The sequence below is a fragment of the Archocentrus centrarchus genome, chromosome 18 (genome assembly GCF_007364275.1).
Source record: "Archocentrus centrarchus isolate MPI-CPG fArcCen1 chromosome 18, fArcCen1, whole genome shotgun sequence".
In the NCBI taxonomy this organism is placed as follows: Eukaryota; Metazoa; Chordata; class Actinopteri; order Cichliformes; family Cichlidae; genus Archocentrus; species Archocentrus centrarchus.
The window spans coordinates 15,688,229-15,710,471 of record NC_044363.1 but is presented as its reverse complement, the minus strand read 5'-3'; the positions used below and the strand labels follow the sequence as shown (position 1 = coordinate 15,710,471).

General features: G+C 39.3%; 1 protein-coding gene across 1 annotated transcript; it reads left to right on the top strand.

Annotated features, from left to right (window-relative positions):
• The first annotated feature begins 1,078 nt into the window (after nucleotides 1-1,078).
• ripk3 (receptor-interacting serine-threonine kinase 3) lies at nucleotides 1,079-16,518 on the top strand. The gene is made up of 13 exons (XM_030754016.1): nucleotides 1,079-1,174; nucleotides 5,154-5,317; nucleotides 5,394-5,562; nucleotides 6,502-6,657; nucleotides 8,008-8,159; nucleotides 9,074-9,123; nucleotides 10,734-10,895; nucleotides 11,328-11,410; nucleotides 11,547-11,610; nucleotides 11,918-11,982; nucleotides 13,364-13,415; nucleotides 13,533-13,720; nucleotides 16,273-16,518. The coding sequence occupies exons 2-13, from the start codon at nucleotides 5,160-5,162 to the stop codon at nucleotides 16,492-16,494; spliced, it is 1,521 nt and encodes a 506-aa protein (XP_030609876.1). The 5' UTR covers nucleotides 1,079-1,174; nucleotides 5,154-5,159; the 3' UTR covers nucleotides 16,495-16,518.
• Nucleotides 16,519-22,243: the final 5,725 nt, after the last annotated feature.

Genomic DNA, 22,243 nt, shown 5'->3' with positions numbered 1-22,243 from the left:
CATTCAAACTGGACTTGACACACCTGCTCTACAGGATCAAGAATCTCAGCACACGCACACACACACACACACCATCTGATTCTTTATCATGTGACCGCAGATCAATGTATGACAGCATGTCTGGTGTATGTCTAGACACGCCTATAATAGAAAACAAAGACAGATGAAGGTGTGTACTAGTGCAAGCGTACTTTATCTTCTGGCTTGTAAACAAATCCTGTTGACACGATCCAGTCAGCACCTCCACACTGGAACACACAGACCTCCTACGAGGCTGTTCATTTGCAGTAGATTGCAATTACATAGTTAATTGTTTTTTAACATGATCAACCAAAAATTAAAGCTGGTATTAACCTGAGTCTATAATGATTAAGCAGCTTTTATCTGTAATTATTGCTGGGTATTTATTTATTTGTTTACATTTCAGTACTATTTTTACTTATTGGCCTTTATTTGTCTCATTTGCATCCCTAAATGTTTTAGCTGTCATTCAACCACATAAGGAACGTCAGGGCAGTTTAAGTGTGATGCCTGCTTTGTTAGTCAGATTTGTGGTGCTGTGATTTTGTAAAACCCTCCCATTTACCATAATTCAGCTGACACACTGATACTGAGTTGAGCACCATCTGCCGGCTAAATGAAAAAAAAAAAAGGTACTGTAACATGAGCCTTATTTTAATAAAATAAATGACTTGGCCAAATCATAGTTTCTTTGTAACATTTTAACTGCCTCTTTTTCTTCTATTCTCTCTCTCTCACCACGTTTAAATTAATCATAAAAATAAACCAACCAGCAAACTGTAATGTTTAAAATTTATTTAAAGCTTATTTTATTTCCAAATACATCTCAAACCAAACATTTCTAATTTTGTGCTAATCCAGTTTATGTTGCATCCATTTTGTATTAAAAATTATATGTATATATTAAAAAAAAATCTGCACAAAGGTGTTTTAAAGGAGTGAATTAGTAACAGTTTTTTTTTTTTTTTAAAGAGTATCACAGAAACAGAAGTTAGAGAGAGAGAGAGATTTATGGGATGGAACTGAGCTGCACTTTCACTTCTGCTTTCACCAGGTCCTGCCTCTGCTAGTAGAAAGTCACTGAATGAGCACGAGGGTTTTTACACTCAGGCGGTATGGCTGAATGATGCGGGCGAAGAGCATTTAACTAAGGGTGAGTAATTCCCCAAGCTTTGAAAAATCCACTTGGTTCTCTTGTTAGTGGTTATATGAGTGTGTGGCACTTTGTGATGCTTTTGAACTTTAATGTAGTCTCAATCGGTTTTAAAGTGGACACAACAGTAGGCAGCCTTTAAAATGATCTTATAATGCAATTCAGTGGAACAACACGAGCTCCTAAAGACTCCAATACTTTACAGTGTTCGCAAAAATAAATGTCATAGGCGTTGTTTTCATGGTGTGGCTGTTGTGTTTTTCCCATCTTCGCGAGGTTGCAACTATTTTGTCGACTCTCTGGACTTTCTGTTGCGTGCTTAGGCTGCTGAACAACAAAGAGTGTGGTTTCCTGTATTGCGCAGAGGTGTGAGTTTAAATGCCAGTCCTTTGGCTTTTACAATTTAAAACAGATATTTGAAGAGGCACTTCAGCGCCTCCAAATATAATTCTGAACTTCCTTAATAAATGGAAGCAGTAAAGCAATTATCTTTGTTATTTATGATCTTTGTATAAGCTGCTGGCAACAGTTACGCAAACTAACCACATGACACCTTTGAGAGGAGAAGTAAACATTTTCAAAGGGGAAATTCTTTAAATCCCCCCGATATGAAAGTCGTTACCCACCACTTCTGCTCTTACAGGATTGATTTTGGCATTATGGTATAAATTTCAAGTTAAATAAGACCCAGAAAATATTTATTTCCTTTATTTCCTATTTATTTGTATAGGGGCAAGTATGTAGTGTGAAGCAGTGCCACATACATCAGTGTTTAACCCTGTGAGGTCTGAGTGGTAACCCTAATCCTAAACCTATGTTTTGGTGAGAAGCTACAGATCCTTTCTCCAAAACAGAAGATGGCACCTGTGTTTGGCTTTGCCGCTGCTGCAGCTCTGCTGGTGTAGTTTTACAGTGAGAAATCACTTTTTGGCAGGTGATCAATTTTTGGCACAACACCGGCTGGCTGCTCGAGAGGACTCGCTGCTGTTGATCTGAACAGCTTCACGTGCAGGCTGATGAACTCGGACTCCTTTTCTTTATTTGAGTTACAGATGATTGAGGTCAGTTCTGTGAAAATCTGTATTTTAATCTTCTGACCTCCTGGTGTTGGCGGAGTCTTTTCTGCCATCCATCAATAAAGGGGATAAGATTGTAATACTGGGTGATTTTAACCTTCATATTGATGATGGATCCTATAACATGGCTGTTGACCTTATCACTTTCACAGAATCTTTAAAATTTAGGCAGCATGTTTCTGGCCCCATGCATATAAAGGGCCGCGCATTGGATATTGTTTTCTCCCTGGGTTTAAAGATAAATGATGTATGTGTGGAGGACGTACATGTGAGTGACCATAGCTGCACATTTTTTGATTTCTCGTTTTGTTTGGATCCTTTGCCATCAGGTCAAGTATTTCTCCATCATCATACTTGCAATTTAGTTACATTTGATAGCTGGTCCTCTTTTGCTACTGTTACTTTACAGGACATCAGTGCTCTCCTTAGCCGTATAAAACTGACTTCAACCCCCTTGATGTCCTCCCTACGTCTTTTTCCATTAGTGTGATTGACTTTATCTTACCTGTATTGTGAAAAAGATTAACACTTCTCTTCATACTGGCTTAGTTCTCAGCTGCTTTAAAGAAGCTGTTGTTGAACCAATATTAACATGTAGACCTAAACTGTTACAGGCCAATACTGTAATTACCTTTTGAGTCAAAGATTTTAGAAATAACAGTAATAGAACAACTTATCTATTTCTTGGAAGAAAACAATGTTATGGGCATTTTCCAGTCTGTTTTTTCATAAATTGCACTCCACTGAATCCATCCATCCATCCATCCATTCATCCATCCATCCATCCATCCATCCATCCATCCAGTCAAGGGTTACAGTGGGCTGGAGCCTATCCCAGCTGCCATAAGATGAGAGGCAGAGTACACCCAGTCTTTTCCCAGGGCTAACTCAGAGAGACAGACAAATATTCGCACTCACATTTAGACCCATGGGCAATTTAGAATAACCTATTAACCTAACCCAGCTAATGTCTAGTGACATTTTGATGGCAGTAGACTCAGAAGAGTATACACTTCTGGTATTCAAGTCAATTAAATTTTATTAATACACTGCCAAATCACAACAAACAGTTGCCTCAAGGCGCTTTTTATAGTAAGATAAAGACCCTACAATAATTACCGAGAAAACCCAACAGTCAAACAACCGAGTATTTGGTGACATTGGGAAGGAGAAACTCCCTTTTAACGGGAAGAAACCTCTGGCAGAACCAGGCTCAGGGCGGGGCAGTCATCTGCTGCAACCAACTGGAGGTGAGGGGAGAGAGACAAGACAAAAAACATCCTGTGGAAGAGAGCCAGAGATTAATAATAACTAATGATTAAATGCAGAGTGGTGTATAAGTAAGTAAGTAAAACTATTTATATAGCACCTCTCAAGACAGGTGGCACGAAGTGCTTCACAACAGGACAGAGAATAATAAAAACAATTAAACAAATGCCAAGCTAAAAAGATGAGTTTTTAAAAGACCAGAGTAAAAAGAGGTGAATTGAAAAACAAAAAAGTGCATCATGGAATCCCACTTCTGTTTTTTTTTTCCCCACCAGCAGCCTAGGCCTATTGCAGTGTAACTGTAATTTGAGCAAGTAGATGACTGGGTCAGAGCATCTCCAAATCTGATGCTTTTGTGGGGTGTTCCCAGTCTGCAGTGGTCAGGATCTATACAAAATGGTCCAAGGAAGGAACAGTGGTGAACCAGCAACAGGGTCATGAGAAGCCCAGGCTAAATGATACATGCAGTGATTGACGGCTGACCTGTGTGGTCTGATCCAACTGTAGCTCAAATTGTGAAAAAGTTCATTTCTGAATACACAGTGCATCACAGTTTCTTCTGTATGGGGCATGGCTGCAGACAAGTCAGATTGCCCATGATGAGCCCCGTCAGCTGCTGAAAGCTCCAACAATGGGCATGTGAGTGTCAGAAACAGACCACAGAGCAATGGAAGAAAGTGGCCTGGTCTGATGAATCACATTTTCTTTTACATCACTTGGATAGCTGGGTGTGTTGCTTACCTGGGGAACACCTGGCACCAGGATGCATTATGGAAAGAAGGTAATCCAGCAGAGACAGTGTGATGCTTTGGGCAATGTTCTGGTGGGAAACCTTGGATCCTGCCATCCATGTGGATGTTACTGTGACACATACCACCTACCTAAGCATTGTTTCAGATCATGTACACCCTTTCATGGAAACGGTATTCCCTGATGGCTGTGGCTCCTCTTTCAGCAGGATAATGCTTCCTGCCACAAAACAAAAATGGTTCAGGAATGGTTTGAGGAGCACAATGAGTGCAAATTTGAGGTGTTGACTTGGCCTCCAAATTCCCCAGATCTCAATCAATCAAGCATCTGTGGGATGTGCTGGACAAACAAATTCGATCCATGGAGGCCCCGCCTTGCAACTTACAGTACTTAAAGAATGTATTGCTAACATCTTGGTGCAGATACCACAGCACACCTTCAAGGGTTTTTCGGAGTCCATGCCTTGACGGGTCAGGGCTGTTTTGCCAGCAAAAGGAAGAACAACACAAATTTAGGCTGGTGGTTATAATGTTTTGCTTGATCAGTGTATTTGTGTTTTTAAAAAGCATCCAGCCATCCATCCATGAGTAAATGACTGTTCACTAAAATATCAGGCTTCAAAATCCACCCATGTGAAATATGTGTAGAACTGAAATGTGTAAACTTCTCTTTAGGTCTTTAAACCTTCACATTACTTTAATTATCGAATTTAATTATTGAATCTGGACTGTAATCATGAATTGAAGCTACTAATTGCTGTTGCCTGCTTGACAAAGCAGTCAGTCATTAAAGAATAAAAACAGTAACAGGAGAAAGTCTCGTGGGAACTTCCTTTATGTTTTGTTAACCATAAGGATGTAACTGTAACCCTCTTCTTCTTCTAGTGAACTATGGCACTGCGCAGCTCTCTCCCTCACATGGAGATTGGAGACTCTGACCTTGAAGGCTGGGAAGTGAAAGGCTCTGGTGGTTTTGGACAAGTCTACAAAGTCAGACATAAAAAGTGGTGGTGTGATGTGGCTGTTAAACTGCTCCATTGCGATGATGGGTAAATGGTTACACAGAGTGTTTTTAGAAAATAAAACAGGTTGAAGTTTACTAATGGGAAAATCCAACACACACAGGACCAGTTCATCCTTGCTGCGTGAAGTCAAAATGATGAGTAAAGGAAGCAGCCCATATGTCATTCAAGTCCTTGGGGTCTTCAAGGGTCAACTGCCCTTTTCTGGGCCATCAGTAAAGCTTGGGCTGGTCATGGAATTCATGGAGAGAGGATCACTGTTTTCTCTGCAGGTAAACAACAAACCTGGTCCATCTACAGGAGGACCCGAAGGCTTGACCTATCACAGTGTCCAAACCACCCAGAACTACCTGTCCTAGGAATAGGGAAATGTCATGCTTTAATTTAAAAGGCCTATTTGGTTAAGCTTAGATAAACACTGCTGTTTCAAAGGTAGAAGTAACATTGCCACCATGGTAACAAGACATGTGCTTAAAGCTGGGAACTAGTCATGTATATAATAAGAAGAAATCAATGCTGGCTAGTGGTTAGATATGGTAAATAAATCTTGGTTTGACGTTTTCTTCAGGTTAAGTTGAGCAAATGGCAGGACTGATTATTTAAAAACTTCATTAACATCTTTTGCTCATATGGACAAGAGGGTAGATCTGGAGACTGGGCAGCTAACCCTAACACTGGTTTATTATGTATACAGTAACTTCAAGCCTTAAAAGTTGGGCAGTATGATATAGAAGTCTATTGGGACTCACCTTTATGGAAAGCTACACATATTTGTGACTCAGTTTAGGGTCAGTAGCACAGTAGTATATCTGTTCTTAAATCAATTAGCTTAACCTTAGCTGATGCTAAGATGCTAAATTAGTACAGTATGTAAGCATAAAAATATTTAATCTACCAACTAACTATTTAGACTGAAGGACTGCTGTATTAAAGCCCAGCCTAATAGAGCTGTTAGCATGGCTCTAGACAAAAACAGACCATTCTCCTTCAAAAATATAATACGGAGGAAAGGTAAGGCAGGTTTCCTTGTATAGCACATTTAAACAACAAAGTTGTCGCATTGCAAAAAGCCACATGCAAATAATTGGGTACAAATTAATAAATGAAGTACAAATATAAGATTATACTGATCTAAATAGTAAGAAAAGTGATTGTCATTTACACTATTTGTAAAAGTGTAATACCAAAATGATCTGTCCTTACTCTAACAGAGAAATTTACAAGGACCCCCGCCCTGGCCCCTGGCCTTCAGACTGACCCACCAGGTGGCCCTGGGTATAAACTTCCTCCACAATCTTTCTCCTGCCCTGCTGCACTTGGACCTGAAGCCGAGCAACGTGCTGCTGGACTCCTCTCTGAATGCCAAGGTGATTTCCAAGGCTTTAAAACATTGCTTGGCTGATTGAGAAGCAATTATTGTTTTAAAATTGGTGGAGCAGAAATACAGAAAGCTGCTTTTTCCTCTCCTTGTTAAACCCTTAAACCTTCAAATCACTAGCCTCAAACACAGAGGTCCTATATGGTCACGTCTTCCAAATGTTTTTCATTTGACTTACAGCCGCAGCCTTTAGTCCAAAACACAATGACACCACGCTATATACCACAAAAAGGCTTTACACAACTGTAAAACTGCTGTAGTTCCTTCTCAAAAGAGGGCCAGACCTCATCCAGCTGTATTTACTGAGACTGAATCAGAGACCTTATAAGAAACACAACATTGGAAGAATGCTGAGTAAAGATGTTGCTAGTCTGGGATTTGTACTCAGACAGCTGCGGACACCACAGATGAGCCTATGAATGCAAGTTTATAAATTAAAGATAACCCTGCCTCTCACCTAATAGCAGCTGGGATAGGCACCAGCCTCCCCCATGATCCTGAATTAGATGATGAAAATGGATGGATGGGTTTAGTATTAATATATGAGCAGAAATCAGATTTATAGCAATAAAGTTTGTTAAAAGGTTTTAAATCCACACCTTAATATCGTGAGCTTAATATTGGGAGCATCTCCTTACTTTATTATAATGTATTCCTGTAATAATGAATTTTTTTAAAGGTTTTGGATGAATAAAAATTAATTTAGTTATTTTAGTTAATTTAGTTATTATACAAAACTAAGCCTACATATCATTCAGATGTCAGGCTCAACCATAAATTAAACTGTTACTCTTTCCTTCATCATTATTCTTATTTCTAATTAATAAAAATATGTTTTGAAGGCCTGTTTTAGTGCCCTGTAGCTATCTAAAGCTATTTAAAAATATTTTCTTTCACCACCATTTTTTCTGTCACTTGTGTATTTTAGCATTAAATTAAAATATAATATTTTCAGGAAGTTGAAGTAAAGCAATTTTTCTGTTGACCAAGTGATAAAACTTGCTTCCTCTATATGGGGTTTCACCGTTAAGTTTTACGTCAGCCTTTTTTGTGGAAGTTTTTTTTTAAATCATTTTTTTCATTGCAGAGGTAGCTAAAGTGTAACTCTCATACACCTCCAATCGTGAATGTAGATTTAAATGATTATTTAAGACTATTTTCACCCTTTGATGGGCTTTAAAAATGAACCTCAACATCAAAGACAGGAAAGATAACACTTTCATAAACACCATTTTTTAAAAAAAAAATCAATCAGTAATATTTTTAACATTGTGCCCATCAGGTCCATTCGATAACAATCTGCTTAATTTTCTTCTCCTTTCCCCCCGCTTCCCTCTAGCTTACAGATTTTGGCCTTGCCAGGTTTTCCCAAAGTGTGACACGAATCTCCAAGAAGGACAGGGAAGAAGAAGAAGGGGGAACTATCAGCTACATGCCCCCAGAGGCATTCAGCATCTCATACAACCCCAGGCGGGCATCTGATATCTACAGGTAGAGAGCGGAGCATCTGTTTATCATTTATTTAAGAAGTACTACCAATGCCTAAATTCAGATTTACAGCCTTCAAGGTTTAGAGTAATTTTTGTAATAAAAGTGTAATTAAACGTCTCATAAATCATCTTAAAACACAGATTATTTAATTTAGAATGTGCACTTTGCGTGTTTTTCCATAGCCATTAAACATGGGCTCAGTCCCGGTATATATATGTTAAAATGAGAATGGTAAAAGTCCTTAAACACACGAGGTAAACATGTTCTGGGTAACTTGACAGAGCAGTGGTTTCCAAAGTGTGGGCTGTGGGCGAAGGTACTGCAGGTGGGCCGCAGTAATAATTCAGTCTGAAATTACTCACAAGCATGCATAGTTACATATTTATATAAATGTATTTATTTATATAAAAAAGTGAATTAAAACTGGTAATAGGAGCTTTTTAGTTTGTGATATTACTCATTACTCTGACAAATTTACTGCTCTTGTATTGAAGTTTGTGTCCCAGTGGCAAGTGGGACATTATTGGCTTCAGCATTAGCATGTTACACATGACTGGGTAGTATTAGTAATTTATAGCCAACAGCCTGTGTTGTTTAAATCAATTTTTCAAGGAAATACATCACGTTTACTTGTATTTTGACTGAGGGTAGGGGAAAGGGGCCCCGCAGCACTCTTGACTTTGGGAACTACTGTGATAGAGGAACCATTTACACTAATGGTTATCATGTGACTTCCTCATGTGACACAACTGCAGCCAGTTTAAGACCTCCTCCTGGGCTCAATGTAATCTGGTTTTGTTGTTTTTGTTGATGTCATGGAGCAGACAAAAACAAACTGACAGCCAGGCTCTACAATAGCAGCAGATATACAGGGTTATAATTGTTGTCTATAACTCTCTGTGTCTCTCTTTCAGCTATGGTATACTGCTGTGGTCCATTGTCACAGGAAAAGAACCATATCCATGTAGGTATCTCTATGAGCTGACCTTCACAGCATTTGTCTTCTCCTCTCTTTGCTCAAAAATTGCTTCTAGCCACTCTTATTTGACCTCCAGCATTACATGAATTAATACATATTGACTGATCCTCTTATTGTTCCTGTAGTATATAGTTAATTCAGCTGTTATACAATTTTAAAATAGAGCCACATGGACAAGCATTGTGTAACTTATTGGAACTTAAGCTTATTTAAACAGAAAGAATAACTAAAAGAAAGTCCATTGCGCTCAGGCCAGTATGTGTGTAGATTCCCCAGCTGCAGCTTGTATTTGTGAGGACTCACTCTTCACCCTCTGATGTAATGACAAATTAGACTTTGATTTGTCAGCCAAACCAAACAGGAAATTTGACTGTCTGTGATAAGCAGAGTCTAAAAGATGGATGTAACTTCTTAACTCTAAAAAGTGAAGTCAACGCAGAAGTGCCTTAAATCTGCATTCTTTCTTTTTTGCAAGAGGGTTATTTTTGTTATAAAATAATTTTTGGTTGTGTTGAGGTTTCTCACGTGACATCATACGCACATTGCTCGATAACTGTTTGTCATATTGGACGTAATACAACCACCATTTTCTGGAGGAAAATATGTATTTCCTCAACTGTTTGGTGGGGATTTCTTGAGGTTGCTGTCACTGCGTGAAATCAGTTGTAAAGAAGGTGACGCACCTAAAACCGCCCAGTGATTACTTTGGTTACTAGCAGATTGCCAAAGTTGCCTCTTTCAGTACAACTTGAAAAAGTGTGATGCAAACTGGAAATGGAGAAGGTTCACCTTCAAAGTAAAAGTTGTGCCTCAGAGCTGCAGCCAACTTGTTTCAAAAGATGCGACTTTTACTTTGAAGGCAAATGGTCTCCATTGTCAGTTTGCACTACACTTTTCAGTTTCCCTGTAGCGTGGCCATAGAGCTGAACACTGTAAACAAGTCTAGTCTATCACTTACGTTCAAATTACGACGGCAGCAATATGATAGCAACCAAAGCAATCACAAAGGGGTTTTTGCCAACAGTTTGGGGAATACATTTTCCCCAGTGACAGCTGGTTTGTAGACCTTTATGACTGGACTTCAGCAATCATTTTCCCAGAAAGTGCCATCAGCCTCCAGCAACCACCCACAACTAGTCAGAGAATAATCATTTTTTTCCTCACGACCAGTGGTTGCCAGATGGTTGCAGACCAGTCTCTAGGCCTGTGTAACTGGGGCTTATTCACTTATCATAGATCTACCCATTAACATTTGCTCCATTGTTTGAAGTCATATTTCTGGCCACCCAGTAAGCTCAGTATTGGAAGACATGTTTTGGCTTTTTAGGTGCTATGTGCTGTGTTGTGTGCTATGTTCTCATGCTACTAAAACACAGCTACTGTATGAAAGAGTGAGGCGAGCGTCCCACAACAGTAAATTTATAGTCCAGCAAACCAAAAACAATGACATTGTTTTACACTTAATCCTTTGTTAATATGAATCTATTTGTTAGATAAACCTTAATGTATGGAGAACCATATTACTTGAAAATAAGCATTAGTGCAGGCCCTTAAAATGTTGGATTCCCTCTAATGTGCACATCCCTCTGATGCAGACGCACCGTCCAGCATAGTTCGTTTCCGCATCCCACAGGGAGACCGTCCATCACTGGATGAGATCCGGCGTCTGGCTGCAGGACTTGCTGGGTTAGCTCGACTAATGGAGCTCATGCAGAGATGCTGGGAGACAAAACCTGCTCAAAGACCCAACGCCCATGGTAAGAAAACTTGGTGGTTTGGTTGCCTTAGATCCTGAGGTGGGACACTACTGGCCCTGCCAAAGTTGAGGCTTAAATTTGAAGGTAGTTTTGCAATCAGGGACCTTTGGCTTTTGATGATAAATAATTATTATTATAAATGGAGATATCTCAATTACTTCTTAGATAAGTTTGCTGGCTCAAATTTGGGTTAAAAATGTGAATTCAGTTTGTTATTTGCCTCATAAATAAAACTGTTGTTTTTAGCTTTAAACATGTTTTTGACAGATTTCTAAAATATTTGAATTTTCTTCTTTTTATAAGAGGTGCTCTAATAAATTTGTTCTATTCAGTAAACTTGCACTGTGTTTACACTAAATGTCACTGTTTTAATTGCTGAACAAATCTGTGATGTGATGTCTCAAGCCAGGCTGTCATTTGCTTCCTCCACAGCGTGCACAATTGTAACAGAAGAACTGTATAAGATGCACAAACGTGCAATTACTGATGCTGTTCATGAAGTGCTGAAGAAACTGGTGAGGAACAAATCTCTTGTTCACATGAACCAAAGTAACTTTAAGACACTGTGAAATTTTGACATGATGCAGCAAATAATTTTTTTTTCTTAATTTACGTCATGGCTTGATTTGTTGTCTCTCTTCCTCTTTCCAGGACCAGACCGAATCAGAGGAAATAACAGAGCAGTTTCAGAGGGTTTCTGTTACTCAGTCTTCAGGTGTGGTTTACTAAATCAGCATATATGATGATATGTCTCAATTCAATGTTAAGATCATAAGTTTCTGTGCTAAACAGAAGGAAAAAAAAGCATTAAAATGCTTTGCTGCAGCTTTTAATTGCCTCTAATTGTCTTCAAAATATAAATTTCTATCTTACATTACCTTAATTTAACTCAAAAGCCCATTTAAAGTTAAAACATTTACCAGTCTTTCCAGCCAGTAATTAACTGCTGATGCAGAACTACAAAAAGACGTCTTACAGTACCGCACTGCCATTTTTTTTGGTCTTATTTTTATTTTTTGCAGTGAGAGTCAGAGTGGAACGTGCGCACATTTGTGAAGATGTGCAGACAGGGCGTCCGCCCATTCAGGTAAAATTAACGAGCAATGTTTTGTTGACTTCATCACTCAGAAATGATATAAATAAAATAATTGGCTCAAAACACTATTTACTGTAGGTATAAACATTTTAATACCACCAGTGGTGTCATACATTGGCCTTTGACCAACCAAACAAAAACAACATTCAGCAACTCAGAATGTGGTCTGTGAAATATCTTTCTCTTTTTGCCACAAATTGGTCAATACGACATTGTTTCAACACTACACTTCTTCAGTTGTGAGGAAATAGTCACTTCAAACCGCACAAGGGGAATTTTCGCAGAAGAATACTGAACACAAGACAGACGGTTCGAAGGACGCCTTCAACCTAAAAATAAAATATCTAAGTGAGCTAAGTAAAGGTGGCACCGGTCATCCCTTATTGAGGGCAGCTGCACTCTTATCTCATGATAGTTGTCAGGGTCTCACATTTCAATGCACAGGCTACATTTATAGTAGAATAATATAGATTTGCACTTGTTTATTATCTAGAACTGCTGGTCTAGTGCTTTTACACAAAACTCACATGTTTTACCATCACTGGTCATAAAAAAAAAAAAAAAAAAAAAAATCCAAAATAGTTTTTCAACATGTTGTAATTCAAGTCATTTAAATGGGAACTAGACTTCTGCATCTCCTCAGTTCTTGAATTTCACAAGTGAAAAAGTCCATATAGGAAGTAGGACACAGTGGAGCAACAGGACTTTCATGTGGGTGAATGGGAATTGACTCTTATGTGAAACCATAAGTTAATTCTGACTATGGAGCATACGCACGCACCATACTTGTGCAATGAAAGCCAAATATAAACTGACTATAAGTAAAGATTTGCTCTTTGATTTATTTTTTTTGCTACTGACAATCAAAAAAAAAAAATCTAGTGCTTCAAACACTCGTATATTTTATATATTTATTTATTCATTAGTCTGTCTTAATTATTAAAAGACATAAGTTAAGTTTGTGCATATCTTTTAAACTGATAGGATGACAACCATGAGAGACTTTCAGTGTAAAGTACTGAGCCTTTATGTGATTTGTTGCTACTGTTATAATTATCAGCATTACTATTTTTGAGCCCTAATCCAAGGAAAGCTAAGCTGTGGTAAAGCTTCAGTCAGCCACTGTCATCACAGGTTTACACAACTTCACCACACTGAATATGCAAGAACCATTGAAATAATTTTCATTACTACTGAATCCCAGTAAAACCCTGTAAAAACTGTAAGAAAATGAGGCCGGCAAAGATGATTTCCCCTCACATTTATTCCACATTGAACATTTGGCTTTTAATCTCCCTCTTTTAACTTGCAGCTTTAAATCCTGTTACACGCAACTAACAGAGCAATTCTTTTACTTTACCCTTTGTTGCAGGAAGTGGCTGGTGGTTGGGCTGCAATTCAAAGAGACAGTGCAAGCGGTAAAGGTAAGAAGTAGGCAGAACAGAAACGGTTGACTGAGGGGAGGAACCTTTAGTTTTAGGTCATGATCCAGACAAACAAATTGCGGTGTGATGTTTAAAGATAAATGTGTTGCCTTCCAGATTTGCCTTCACCTCAAGCCACCATTTTGACGGATGTGGACCATCCCCGCTCAGCAGACTACAAAATGAAACCATCCTCTGTTCAGCCCATTCAGTCGCAGCCCCCGTTGACTCCGATTTCTTTAAAGTTGCCGCAAAATAAAACACCAAAAAAATCTTTAAAGGAAAGCTTTTCTCCTCAGTACCAGGTACTTTTTATTTTTTTTACTGTGTCACTGAGTTTGATTTTTCCCACAATGAGCAGGTCTGATTTTTTTTAAAGTAAAAGATCCCAAATATCCTCCCAATATGCCAAATAATAATTAACTGAATAACTTAAATTAATCCAACATCTACCAGGAAATTTTGACCTGGTTAGGATTATATACATATCAACCTCTTTTTACCCATATTGCACACCCAGTTTGAAATCTCATTGCAGAATGTAAGAAACTTCATATCATCATCTACTTTCTGAAAAGCATGCAACTATCTAACACTAATGTTACTTCCAAGTGGCTTGGGGATGACCTTGTGGATGTCAACAAAGAATTAAAAAAAATACATTTGTTATTAAATGTGTGGTAATAATTATAAATTATAAATTAAATCATATATTATAAATAAAATATATGCACTAGGTAATCTTAAAACGTTGTATCAACTGATATTTCCATTTTAATATTTTTTACTTCTAATTAATTCATTTATCAATTTATTCATTTATTTTCAAATATAAGTACTTCTTTGTATCTTCCATTGTATGTCCATCCCCCCTTTAGACACTATATGGACAGAAGTAGTGGGCCACATCGCTTAATCTTTTAAATCAGATGTTTTCAGTATCAATTGCCACAGGTGTATAAAATCAAGTGCCTAGCCATCGAGTTAGCTTTTTCAGACATTTGTGAAAGAATGAATTGCTCTAAAGAGTGTGGTGGGAAGAGTGAGCTCATGACCATAGGTGAGGATAGTGACAGAGATTGACCAGTAAATCAACCGCTTTGCTTTTATGCTGAGCAGAGCTCTCTTCTTACCATGACAGACCGGTGCAGCGTCCGCATCCGCAGCCCCAATCTGTCTGTCAGTCTCTCGTGCCCTTCTCCCATTACTTGTGAACAACACCTCGAGATACTTAAAGTCCTCCACCTGCGGCAGCAACTCATCCCTGACCCGGAGTGGGAACTCCACCCTTTTCCGGCTGAAGACCATGGCCTCAGACTTACATGTGCTAATTCTGATACCTGCCTCTTAGCACTCGGCTGCAAATGGCTCCACTGTGAGCTGGAGGCCACCACCTGATGAAGCCAACAGGACCACATCATCAGCAAAGAGCAGAGATGATATTCTGAGGCCACCAAGGCAGAAGCCTTCTGCCACTTGGCTACGGCTAGAAATTCTGTCCATAAAAATGATGAATAGAACCGATGACAAAGGGCAGCCCTGACGAAGGCCAACACCCACGGGAAACAAGTCTGATTTATTGCTGGCAATGCAGACCAAGCTCTCACTGCAGTTGTACAGGGACTGAACGGCCTGTAACAACGGGCCAGACACCCCATACTCCCACAGCACCCCCCCAACAGGATACGGCAAGGGAGGTGGTTAAATGCCTTATCCAAATCCACAAAATACATGTAGACTGGATGGGAAAACTCCCAGGCATACTCGAAGATCCTCGAGAGGATAAAGAGCTGGTCCAGCGTTCTTGAAAACCTCATTGTTTCTCTTGAATCCGAGGTTCAACTAACTTAAGAACTCTCCTTTCCAGCTCACTGGTATAAACCTTCCCGGGGAGGCTGAGGAGTGTGATCCTCTGATAGTTGGAGCACATCCTCCGGTCCTCTTCTTTAAAGATAGAGACAATTACCCCAGTCTGCTGATCCAGAGGCACCGCCTCAGATTTCCAGGCATGTTGCAGAGGTGTGTCAGCCAAGACAGCCCCAGACAGTTAATTTTTTTTAATCTATTTTTTTCATCATGGCTTTGTCAGTATTGCCGGTTGGCCAGTAGACATGCCCAGAACATCTCACCCAAGAGGCGCCCAGGAGGCATCCTAATCAGATGCCTGAGCCACCTTAGCTGGCTCCTTTTGATGTGGAGGAGGAGTGGCTCTACTTTGAGCCCCTCACGAATGGCTGCACTCTCCAAAGGGAGATCGGCCGGTAAATCGACAACTTCGCTTTTACGCTCAGATCCCTCTTCACCACGACAGACTGGTGCAGCGTCTGCAGGAGCAGCCCTGATCTGTCTGTCGATGTCCTGTTCCCTTCTCCCATCACTCATGAACAAGACCCCGTGATACTTGAACTCCTCCACCTGGGGCAGCAACTTGTCCCTGAGCCAGAGTGGGCACTCCACCCTTTTCTAGCTGAGTACCATGGCCTCAGACTTAGAGATGCTGATTCTCATGCCAGTCGCTTCACACTTGGCTGCAAACCGTTCCACTGCGAGCTGGAGGCTAACAGGACCGCATCATCCTCAAAAAGCAGAGATGAGATTCTGAGGCCACATGGCTATGCCTAGAAATTGTCACTGATTCTGTTCATAATTTTTATGGAGAGAATTTCTAGGCGTAGGTGTAGACATCATACACATCCAACAGTAAAAAAATAAAAAAACAAAAAAGATGTCAGAAACCAAGCAAAGTTAACAAAATGCTTGTAAGTTATTCTGCTCTACTCATAGCTTCATGGCTTTGCATTTGCTTATATCTTGAACCTGCTCAAACAAATATTCTTCTTCTCTCTCCTCTCTGCAGCGTCAGTTCTCCAGCCCCGACAATTTCTTCTGCCATACTGCACGTAGACTCAACATAAGCCTATGCAATGTAACTGGATTGCAATTAGGTGACAACAACACCATGCACATCCACGCCTCAGATTCCATGGAGCGGAAGAGGCACCCAACAGCACCATCTACCGTTAATGTCCCCCTGCCACACTTGGGAAGCAGGGGGGACAAGACTGGAGGAGCTGACTGAATGTCATGTCTAATTTTTTGTTATATTTCACTATTTTTTTTTTTTGGGGGGGGGGGGGGGTTGTCTTGTCAAATGGAAGGTCATATAAGTTTTTTTCTATGTTTGTTTTTTTAATCTTTATAAGTAGTAGCAGGATGTCATTGATTTTTAAATCTGGACAGGTTTCAGAAAGGGTTTTTGTATCATGCTGGCATTTAAAGTTATATTTTTTATTGTCTGCATTATTTATTCTGCTTATTTTTGTTTTAAATGTTGAAACCAGTGAGTAAAATCTCACACCTCTTTTTTGCACTGTCAGCAGTAGAATTATGAGCCAAGTGAAATGCACAAACGGAGGGGTGGGACATTTCAATAACTCTGACTTTAGGCCAGTTTTCTTCTGATTGGCTGCCCCAATAGAGGTTTGAATACCAGGTGGGTCAGAGCTGTGTGTATATGACCATATTAGTAATAACCACTATTAGCCTGAAGTAGAAAAAAAAAATCTGGTACTGTATATCTCAACTGTTGTGTGTGTGTGTATATATATATATATATATATATATATATATATATATATATATATATATATATATATATATAGGGTAGTTTAGAATGACTGAGCTAAGATCCTGTGGGACTTCCACATACAGACAAACATACTTGTGGTGGCTAACCAACTGGACATCATGGTGGTGGACAAACAAAGGAAGAAGGTTGTAGTGATAGATGTTGAAATACTAAGTGATGGCAACATCAAGAAGGAACACGAGAAGCTTAATAAATACCAAGGGCTCATAGAAGAGCTGGAAAGGATGTGGAAGCTGAAGGTAACACTGGTCCCCGTGGTAATTGGAACACTCGGGGCAGTGACCCCCAAACTGGGAGAGTGGCTCCAGCAGATTCCAGGAACAACATCCAAGATCTCTGTCCAGAAGATTGCAGTCCTGGGAACAGCTAAGACACTGCAGAGGACCCTCAAGCTCCCAGGCCTCTGGTAGAGGACCCGAGCTTAAGGGACAAAATACCACCCACAGGGAGAGCTGGAATTTTTTTTTTTTGTGTCCCTTTTTTTAAAAAGGGTACCCTGAACCGCGACCCTGAACAGGATAAGCGGAAGCGAATGGATGGATGGATGGATGGATATATTATATATTTTTAAGAATCAGTCATATTGAAATATCAGGTTAAATGAAAGAAGAATGAAGAATTTTCCAGCTTATGATGTGTTTCTTCTTTAAGAAGTTGGTATGCTGGATTTTCACTATGCAGAAGCATGATGTAGCTTCAATGAAGTAGTGGAACAACCCCATGTGAAATATTCATTTGATGTTGTTTTGCTGTATCCATAAAAATCTCGCATATGAGGATAAGTCTGATGGTTCTCTGAACGGTACCAGGTTATTATGTCAAAATTAGCTATCTCAGAATTTTGATTTACTCAGAAGTTTGAGTCACTTGAGGTACCCAACTTTGAGATAACGACTCAAAATGTACACTTGTCTTTGCTTGCCTGTTTTTTTTTTCACTTGTTGAAACAAGTTTCCATTGTAACCAGTGTATTTGTTAGGGGCTAAAATTTAAAGTACGTGTCAGAATTATCCTTTAGCACTGAAGACATATGTGTAGAAATAAAAAGGAAACATTAATTTTTTTTGCTGTTTTTCTAAGAAAAAATCTGATATCTTAATAAAGTTGTACTCAAATGTTCTGGTGTTATAGTTCCTTTACATTTTTTTAATGTTCTTTTTGTCTGGTTTTGTCTCATTTTAGACACAACATAAATGAGTTCCTTGAGGTGACAGCAGGTTTAAAATCACATTTTCACATCAGAGCTGCAACAATTGACTGCAAAAAACAAACAAACAAAAAACTCTGTTGCATAATAATAATAGTAATAATAATAATTAAGGGCAGCAAAGGGGTGGTTAACATGGTTGCCCCATGATTCAAAGCCACTGGTCAGCTGGGGCCTTCCTGTGTGGAGTTTGCATGTTCTCCCTGTGCCTGTGTGGATTCTCTTTGGGTTCTCTGGCTTCCTCCCACAGCCCAAAGACATGCATGTTAGGGTAAACGGTGATTCAAAATTGTCCATAGGTGTGAATGTCTGTGTTAGTCCTGTGACAGACTGGCAGCCTGTGCAGGGTCTGCCTCGCTTTTTGGGTATGAATGGATAAGAAACACTAAAACTGTCAAAAATTATTTTTTTTGGTCTTATATGGTAGAAATTGCCCCCCCCCCCCCCCCCCCCCCCCCCCCCCCCCCCCCCCCCCCCCCCCCCCATATCTAAAACAGTAACTGACAAAATGAAGAATGTGCCATCTACTGTTAGTGAAGAGTATGACAGAAACACAATAAATAAGAAGGCAAAGTTCACTTTAAGCTATCAATCAGAAAAGTACTGTGGAGTTTTAATTGTTTAAGTAATCCATTAAACACAAATACTTATCAAATGAAATAATCCACTTTCATAATTATTTGTTTAACATCTCTGTAGAAGATTTCTCAAGCCACCTTGAGAAAAACCATGTTTTTAAACCAGGGCTATCAAATATATGGCCCACGGACCAGAACTGGCCTGTTAAAAGGTCCAATTCAGCCACAAAATATGAAAATTGCAAAATATGAAAATTACAAAAGAGGGCAAAATTTGGGGATTTTTCACTGCATTTTCATCTGAACTGCTAAATTCCACTTATCCAGAGGTCTGAATGGGTTTGGCAAAAACATCACCCACAGCTTGTGTTACCGTTAACAATGATAATGGAATAAAATCAAGGTGATCAGCTGCTGGTCCTTTCTCTCTAATCTTACATTTTCGTTTTTCCTTGATTGTGTTTAAAGCCTGAGGAACCATGCTGAAAGATTTCTTTTATTTACTACAGTATTTATTAGTATTATTAGTATTTATTTATAATGTAAAAAATTGAAAATTGCATTGATTTTTCTTAAGATACATCAGAGTGTACATCATCAGAGTAGCTTATTAAACATTTTAGACACTAACACTTTTGAAGGTGTTAGTTTTAGGTTATTATACATTTATTTTACAGTGCTTAATACATTTATTAGACTACTTACAATAAAAACAAATTGTTTAGAAATCTATCAAAAACAGGTTTAAAAATTAAATTGTTATTTATTAGGAAAATAACAGCCTATCCCAGCTATCATAGGAGGAGAGGCAGGGCACGCCCTGCACAGGTCGCCAGCCTGACACAGGGCTAACACAGAGAGACAGACAACCATTCACAATCACATTCACACCTGTGGGCAATTTAGAATCACCAATTAACCTAACCCCACTAACTGCATGACTTTGGACTGTGGGAAGAACCCAGAGTACCTGTAGAAAACCCACGCGCACAGGGGGAGAACATGCAAACTCCCGGCCAAGGTGGATTCAAACCCAGACCTTCTTGCTGTGAAGCAACGGTGCTAACCACCACACCACTGTGCTGTCCCAAACCCCCCCCCCCAATTAAATTTTAGCATTAAAAGTATCACTTCAGATAAAGAGTTTGCTCATACACAAATTAACTGATAGATTAACCATTACAGAAACATTAATTTAATCAAGGGCAACTGAGGCATAAACCTTACATTGAGTGGTGATCTAATAAATCTGTTAAACACTGAGCTTAAAATCACACGAGACTCTGTGTGGGTCGTGCTAAAGTGAGTTTGGCATCTTTTGTTCAAACAAAGTTAAAACCGGGGTTTGGAAGGAGCATGAGACCAGTTCCCTTTAATATGGTTAAAGAGATTACTGGCGGTATTCACGGTGTTGCATTGCAAATTTTAGAGAAAGTGAGGCAAGAAAATATTATTGGGATGCAGCAGTGAAGGGGAGGGTTACTCCCCTCCCCTGTCTGTAGGTGGCACTCCTGTTTCTCTCTTCAGTGATGGCTCCAACTACTGACATCCAGCCATGTCCTTGGTGTAATCGATAACTTTGAGTCTACCAAGAAAGTTTTCCATAACTTTTAAGGGCCTAAATATCACATTTGTCTTTTAGTTTCTAATCTAAATGATCATTTTATGAAAAAAAACATTTGTGAGTTTGTTTCCTCTGTGTTGATGATGTGCTTTCCTATGAGTGTTCCCTATCACGTGTTCTGTGATTGTTGTTAACTTTGGAGGCGTTACATGCAGTTTACCTCGCTCTTGGAACCAAAGTCTGTGCTTCATGTCGTTTTTGCACTCCAGACACGACTCTCTAAAGCGCTAACACAAGCCTCTGCTGTGCACCGGGACGTTGACACTAATAGGTTGTGAAGGTCCAGTGTGAACTCAGCAGGCTCCTGGCAGTGGTTTTCTTCTCTACTGCCAATCCTCCATCTGCCACCGGATCCACCGCTGAGAGACGCACGGTCGCTGTGCGTCAGAAGGAGCGACACATTCAGACAGAAATTCATGTATAGTTCATGGCTTTTCTAAAAAAATGTAAAAAAGCTTCAATTTTCATGACTGAAGACCATTTGATGTGAGCAAAGTAGCTGCATTTTTTATGGGCACAGTAAAAAAAATCTCAAAAGTGAAATATCTCTTACATTTAGTACACCTCCTGGGACAAGCAGCAGGGAGGCCTACTATTTTCAGAACAACCTTCTGTTTGCATAGAGCGATATATAGAGCATATGTAAGCATATGTAAGTGTAATAGTGGGTGTTTGGAAGCCACAGTTGTGTCAGCATTTAACCAAGGACATATGTGGTAAGCAAAATGCAGCCTATGCAAAGGGTAGTAAAGTAAAGGGTTACAGTATGCTCATTAAATAAACAGAAGGATGGTTTTCAAGCTTGTATAGGTTACTATATGAATAAGGTTGGAATAAGGGACTATTATTATTATTATTATTATTATGGATATTCAAGAGAACTGTGATGTAGTCTGCCTGTAGTTTCCAAATCAAAATCTAAATTAGTCTTTAATGTCTTCCTCTGAATCTCATCACTGTTTTTTTTTTTTTAATATCTCATGCCTTTGGATTCTGTTGAATGTTCAAATTAGGGGCCATGCTGTAAATCAAGGCAGCTGTAGCTGGTTGCTACAGCTACAGCTGCCTTGATTTACAGCTGTAGCTGATTGTTGGTTGTAAGGTCTCACTTCCATTAATTCCAGTCATTGAGCTCCTTTTGGAGCATTTTTAAATATCTGACTAATATTATGGCTTCCTGTGGGGCACAGGTCATCCATGAAGTTTGTGCTTCAGTTTTGGTGGGTCAGATTCTTGTGTTTTATTATACGTCTGATAAGTAGCATTAATTAGCATGTGTCTGTTTGTAAACTACAGTCTTGTATACGCTATCAGCAGCTTCTAGAATCATCTTTTGCCGCAAAAACTTGAAGTAATCCTTTTCTGTATGACTTTATCAGTTTCTCATATCACTGTGGAGGAATTTTGGCCCATTCATTGCTTCAGTTCATTTAAGTTTGCAGGCATTGCTTTATGCACAGGTCTCTTAAGGTCCCACCACAACATTTCAGTCATGTGGAGGTCTGGACCATTGCAGCACCTTGATTCTTTTCTTTTTTAGCCATTTTGTTGACTTGTTGTTGTGCTTGGTATCATTGTCCACTTGTCCGTTGACTGTAGAATATTTTGGTATACAGAGGAGTTCATGGTTGACTCACTGACTGCAAGGTGCCCAGGTTGAATAAAAAATGAAGTCTATTTTGTAAATTTTGGTCATTCATGGCTACCCAGGTTATGCTCATTGGCTTGTGACTGACAAGTTGTTAGCCAATGAGCGTGCTGTTTTTCAGT

Bases quoted from the DNA above. Each gene is read 5' to 3' on its own strand.
- ripk3 (XM_030754016.1), top strand. From the start codon at position 5,160: ATGGCACTGCGCAGCTCTCTCCCTCACATGGAGATTGGAGACTCTGAC. The intron at 11,611-11,917 runs GTGTGGTTTACT...TATTTTTTGCAG, and splicing joins TTCTGTTACTCAGTCTTCAG to TGAGAGTCAGAGTGGAACGT. The intron at 11,983-13,363 runs GTAAAATTAACG...CCTTTGTTGCAG, and splicing joins CAGGGCGTCCGCCCATTCAG to GAAGTGGCTGGTGGTTGGGC.